We start from the raw sequence: 5,860 nt of genomic DNA, 5'->3' as shown, positions 1-5,860 counted from the left end.
GCTTAAAAAAAAAAAAATCTTTTCAATAAAGTTAACTATAAATCCTTATTGACGGATAAAAATGTTAATCTTAACCCACACATTTCGAGATTAATTAATAATCAATAAGTTTTGAGACCAAAAGTAAAAACAATTAAAATAAAATTTCCCTAAAATACAACAATTTATTAATTATTTTTTTATTAATAAAATTTTTGATGAAATTTTTTCCCTCCATTTTTCCTTTTATTTTTTGGTCCAAAAATAGAAAAATGGGATTTCTTTGAAACAAAAAGAACTTCCCATGTGGGATTCGGCATTGACCCAACTATAACGATAAGAACAACATGAAACGACATGGCGACGTGGCAGGTGAAGACCGTTCAAAGTCGTTTGGCAAATTAATGAAGGAGGGAATTACATCTAAATCCCACAAAAAGAAATACTCCTCCGGTCCTTATTATAAGACCCAATTTGACTTTTATTTGGTCCTAATTATAAGACCCAATCCATTTTCTCTCTTATATTTATACATTTTTTTCCAAGATAATCCTTCTAATAATGATAGTTTTAGCCAATATACTTAATTAGCAAGGATATTTTAGGAATGACAACACTTATTTATTATAAATAACCAACTTAACTTACTTTCTTAATCTCCTCAAATAAGTTAATTGGGTCTTATAATTAGGACCGGAGGAGTAATTATTAAAAAGTCCTAATAACAATCTCAACCGTCTATAATAACAAGTCTTATAATAAGAATAACAGTCTCTGATACTTTTTTTTAATTGTTTTCTTTGTTACCTCGTTATAATTCTATCATTAATAAAAGATCTTTCGGATTCATAATGTTAGTTGGTCACCACCTCCTCTTCTCGTGATCTCCGCTGCCTTTCCAACTCAGCATCGTGACCTCCGAAAACATTGCTCCAATCTCATCTCATCTCATCTCATTTTTTAATCTAATCCTAATCCGTTCCCTTTTTTTCTGTTTTGGCCAGCAATCTTAAATCCACTTCTCCAAATCTGAAAAGGGCAAGAGTCGGAATCGAAATCGTTAATGAGCTTTGAAATTTTTTGATTTTATAATTGGTCATAATTTGGTCGTTTCATCAGTTTGACGGAGAATGTAAAGGCCCCTGATTTATTGGAATTTCGCGTGGGGATAAGATGATAATTATTAATTAATTATTATTTCCGTTTCTGAAGTCCCAAGCAGCATTTTAAAGTCAACTATGTCAGAACGATTGTTCATATTTAAGCCTTAAGCCTTCGGAGGAGGAAGAAGATTATTGGGAAAAATGTCGGAAGAAGAAGCTTTCATTGGGTCGATTGATCAGGGAACCACAAGCACAAGGTTCATCATCTACGATCGCTCTGCTCGGGCAATCGCATCTCACCAGGTCGAGTTTGCTCAGCACTATCCAGAAGCAGGGTAAAACCATGATTCCTTCTCTTTCTTTCTCTCCCTTTCAATTCTGGTTTTCTGATAAGTTTGTGGTGGGGCGGTGTTAGATGGGTGGAGCATGATCCAATGGAGATTTTGGAGAGCGTCAGGGTGTGTATCACCGGGGCTCTCGACCAGGCTAAGTCCGAGGGGATCAACGTGGTCAAGGGATTGAAGGCAATCGGTGTGACCAATCAGAGGGAGACTACTCTGCTTTGGAGCAAATCCACTGGGATTCCTCTGTACAACGCTATCGTTTGGATGGATGCTCGTACCAGTTCTGTTTGCAGGTACTCCTTTGAATCTCTTCGTTTTTCGTCAAGAATTCTTTTTCTGATTAATTGCCATTCGTTAGATAATATAATATGTATGATCTTATCGAGTTATTTCTGGGTCGTATATGAGTTTTGGATTTTGACAACAACTTGGGATTGAATCAGTATTACAACTATGAAATTCTTATTGAGCGTGGTCCAATGAAGAGAGTGCGATTTTCAGATTGTCCGCCGTGGCCGTAGGAAATTACATATCGTGTGTATATATTGATATTCTTGCATCTTTGGAGCTGGCCTTTATTTTGTTTCGTAGTTTTTTTTGGCATTTGTTATTTATCATTATCACAAAAAGACCCTGATTTTCTTGGATCATTGTTAAACAGGAAATTGGAGAATGAGTTATCAGGTGGCAGAACCCATTTTGTGGAGACTTGTGGTCTGCCTATAAGCACTTACTTCAGTGCCACTAAACTGTTATGGTTGATGGAAAATGTGGAAGCAGTGAAGGAAGCGATTAAGAAGGGAGATGCTCTCTTTGGAACTATCGACACTTGGTTGATATGGAACCTAACTGGTGGGGTGAAGGGAGGATTGCATGTCACTGATGTTTCAAATGCATCGCGGACAATGCTGATGAATCTTAAGACTCTTGACTGGGATGAGTCCACCTTAAAAACCCTGGGCATTCCTGCGGAAATTCTGCCGAAGATTGTAAGTAATTCTGAAATCATTGGAAAGATTTCTCCGGGATGGCCAATCACCGATATCCCAATTGCTGGGTGTTTAGGTGATCAACATGCTGCCATGGTAGGACAAGCTTGCCGAAAAGGAGAGGCTAAAAGCACATATGGTACTGGTGCTTTCATACTGCTAAACACTGGCGAAGAGATAGTTACATCAACACATGGTCTTCTGACAACTTTGGCCTTTAAGCTTGGTCCGAATGCTCCTGCAAATTATGCACTGGAAGGATCAATTGCCATTGCTGGAGCTGCAGTGCAGTGGCTAAGGGATAGCCTTGGTATTATTAGTAGTGCTAAGGAGATAGAGGATCTGGCTTCACAGGTTGAGTCCACAGGTGGAGTTTATTTTGTGCCTGCTTTTAATGGATTGTTTGCTCCGTGGTGGCGTGATGATGCTCGAGGGGTTTGTATTGGAATTACAAGGTTTACAAGCAAGGCTCACATTGCCAGAGCTGTGCTTGAAAGCATGTCTTTTCAAGTGAAAGATGTCTTGGATTCAATGAAGAAAGATTCTGAGGAAACTGATAAAGATAAGAAAGAAAAAGAGGAATTCTTGCTCAGAGTGGATGGTGGCGCAACTGTTAACAACCTTTTGATGCAGATTCAGGTTTGGATGTGTTTCTTCTAATATGTGTGCACATTTATGCAGAACTTGCTGCCCTGTTTTTATGCCTTTCCTTCCACGGGCCTTGTCTTTTATGTCACAAATGGAGCTTTGGTATTGATTCTGACTGAAATTTTATTGCGCATTCATTTTTGCATCTCTTATGCAACACATGCTTGATTTGTTCGGATCACATGTTTCAGATTTATTTTGTAAGTGTATAATGCAGATAGCTGACTCCCTGCAAATTATAAATGAATTGAGTAACGAAGAAAAGACGTATCATGGAACTTTTATGATGTTTGGCTAACATGAGGAATATCTGTTTCATAAATTACTGACAATCTTTCTAATAATAGTTTGTTGGAAATATCTTCTAACTGAGACTTCTGATGCTGCATTCTACTAATTAGTAAAACTTTACTGTTCTATAGGCAGACTTGTTGGGAAGTCCGGTGATTAGACCAGCCGACATAGAGACAACAGCACTTGGCGCGGCCTATGCTGCCGGATTAGCTGTCGGAGTTTGGAAAGAGGAGGAGATCTTTGCTTCTGGTGAGAAGGTAAAGACCTCAACTGTTTTCCGTCCAGTATTAGCTGAGCAACTGAGGAAGAAGAAAGTGGAATCTTGGTGCAAAGCAGTAACCAGAACATTTGACTTGGCTGATCTTTCTCTTTGATTGTTTCTACTCATTGCTGTCAATTTAATGCGCTTCAGCTTCCTCATCTCTCCATTTTTTCTCGCATTCTATTACATACATATGGCATGTTACATCGTTAATTATACCTGTACACTTGTCTGAATGGCTACAGCAACCAATACAAACGAATAATGTCATTACGTATGGCATGTTACTTCGTCAATTCCAATCTTGTACACTTTTCTGAGCCGGCTGTAGAAATCAACAGAAACCAAGATGAAACGAATAATTATGGTATAAAATGTTATTTGCTCAAGGTATAAAAGATTTGGATGATGAAAACAAGGAACAACATAGGCGTATATTTAAATTGGCACTGTAATTAAGATAAACCAAAGTGCTCAATTTGTCAAAAGTCCCAAACTTAGAAGCATAACTAGATGGGCTGTGGTTATATTGGTTCTATATTTGGTCAGTTCTGTTTTAATCCTTATTTTATCTTAGGATGGGCTGAATCATACATTAATTACACTCTTATTTCACCTTTATCACCCTCTCTAGGTGGCCCTACTTAGTAATTCATGCTTAATTAAGGTTGGAATTATACCGCTGTCTGGCACACACACACAACCGACCAAGTATTAATCAATTTCTATTATTAGCCGGACAATATATGCCGTTAAAGTGTTTCAAGGAAATGGCATGGGCTCAAGATGGGGAGTTTCTTAGGAATATGTATAGCCCATCTTAGGCCTAGCAAACTAATTCTAGGCCCACAAACTATCCAAAGAATTGGTGATAAAATAAACGACTTTTTCTTTTTCGGTTTACAAAAATAAACGACTTTAATCAATGGGGTTAGTTGCTCATTAAACCCTAGTAAAAGAAGTGTCTACATTTAATATCCAATAGTATCTTAAATAGGAGTGTTTTTAACAGGAAGATATTTATACCTAACAAAAAACTCTTAAAATATGAGCAATTTTTTCATGACGATTTGATTAGGTCAAATTCAATCATTACTGGATCTAATTAAGAGCAGATTTCTCAAATTTTTTTCTGCGTTCAAACTTAAACTCATAATCTATTTTCTTAGACCAATAAAACTTCAGTGACGATGAAATAAAGTAAAAAAAAATACACTTATTTTAACCAAATTGGATTGTATACTAGTTGAACCACTTGTGGGGGTGTTTTTAAAATTTTCATGTAGACACTATTCGAAAATACACTTTTTTTTTATAAAGGAAAATTTTTTCCAGATTTTTATAAGGAAAAATATACTTTATTTGCTATTGACGTAATAGCTGTAGGTTATTTCTTAAAAAAGAAAAAAAAACAGATAAGAAAGGTGACTAGTCAAACAGTAACGTGGTGTCATATGCATGAATATAGTAAATTTTAAACAATGCTTAATTTTTGGTTAAAAAACTTGATTCCATAAATAAGGTTAGGATGTGCCTCCAATCAATTTTTAAAACCATACGCTGATGTCTAACTCGGTCTCGTCCAGTCTTTGTGCAGCCTTGCAAGTGATTAATAATAACGATAAGAATAATTAAAAAAAACTGAGAAAATATCCATGTAATTTTAAAATTACTTTACTTTCATTTACCAGAAAAATGGGGTAATCAAAAAACTTAATGTAATTCATATTCTCTTTAATCACAAAAACCATTCATATCTTTTTGATATGTTAAAAGATTTGAACCTTAATTTAACCCTACGTCTCAACCACCCTTACCACAATATTAAGTGCCTGTTTGGATCAGCATTTGCTGGTCCAAACATAGCTTAAATTTGAAGATAAGCCCGATTGAAGATGGTGTGATGTTTGGTGGGGCTTATAATGTATTGGGCTTGTTGGATTTTAAGTTGTCTAAACAAGCGGTTGGAATAAGCTAGGAGGGGAAAGTTTATTTTTTTATACCTGTTTTGCAAGTGTGTCAACCGCGTTTTATTTTTCTCTCCCATCTACCATATTTCTACAAGCACACGGCAGGCGTTGTCTATACCCCCATCTTGGTGACGCCACGTGGCAACTAAAGATCCATTTTGTTAGAAGAGAATTGAAATTAATAACTCATAAAAATATTAATAGAAAAAAGAGAAAGTTTAGAAATCAAAATGTTGAATTTGCAGTTGTAAAATTTAATTCCCTCATTAAA

General features: G+C 36.1%; 1 protein-coding gene across 2 annotated transcripts; it reads left to right on the top strand.

Moving 5' to 3' along the window:
* The first annotated feature begins 1,273 nt into the window (after positions 1–1,273).
* On the top strand, positions 1,274–3,981 carry LOC114724248 (glycerol kinase). Of its 2 annotated transcripts, XM_028910567.1 has the most exons (5): positions 1,274–1,417; positions 1,498–1,719; positions 2,088–3,054; positions 3,486–3,753; positions 3,810–3,981. In XM_028910567.1, exons 1-4 carry the CDS (start codon positions 1,284–1,286, stop codon positions 3,729–3,731), a joined length of 1,569 nt encoding a protein of 522 aa, XP_028766400.1. In that variant the 5' UTR covers positions 1,274–1,283; the 3' UTR covers positions 3,732–3,753; positions 3,810–3,981. The 2 variants fall into 2 exon arrangements, with proteins under 2 accessions (XP_028766400.1, XP_028766399.1); XM_028910566.1 differs by having other exon boundaries at positions 3,486–3,855.
* The last annotated feature ends 1,879 nt before the right edge of the window (positions 3,982–5,860 follow it).

The sequence above is a fragment of the Neltuma alba genome, unplaced genomic scaffold, assembly GCF_004799145.2.
Source record: "Neltuma alba isolate B1F8T4 unplaced genomic scaffold, ASM479914v2 tig00012181_pilon, whole genome shotgun sequence".
Classification (NCBI taxonomy): domain Eukaryota; kingdom Viridiplantae; phylum Streptophyta; class Magnoliopsida; order Fabales; family Fabaceae; genus Neltuma; species Neltuma alba.
The sequence above is the reverse complement of the archived record's forward strand: the minus strand, read 5'-3'. Positions and strand labels throughout refer to the sequence as shown.

What these genes read in the sequence shown, in the direction of transcription:
- LOC114724248 (XM_028910567.1), top strand. Translation starts at nt 1,284, where the DNA reads ATGTCGGAAGAAGAAGCTTTCATTGGGTCGATTGATCAGGGAACCACA. An exon ending in CAGCACTATCCAGAAGCAGG is followed by an intron (nt 1,418 to 1,497) that starts GTAAAACCATGA and finishes GGGCGGTGTTAG; the next exon opens with ATGGGTGGAGCATGATCCAA. An exon ending in CGTACCAGTTCTGTTTGCAG is followed by an intron (nt 1,720 to 2,087) that starts GTACTCCTTTGA and finishes ATTGTTAAACAG; the next exon opens with GAAATTGGAGAATGAGTTAT.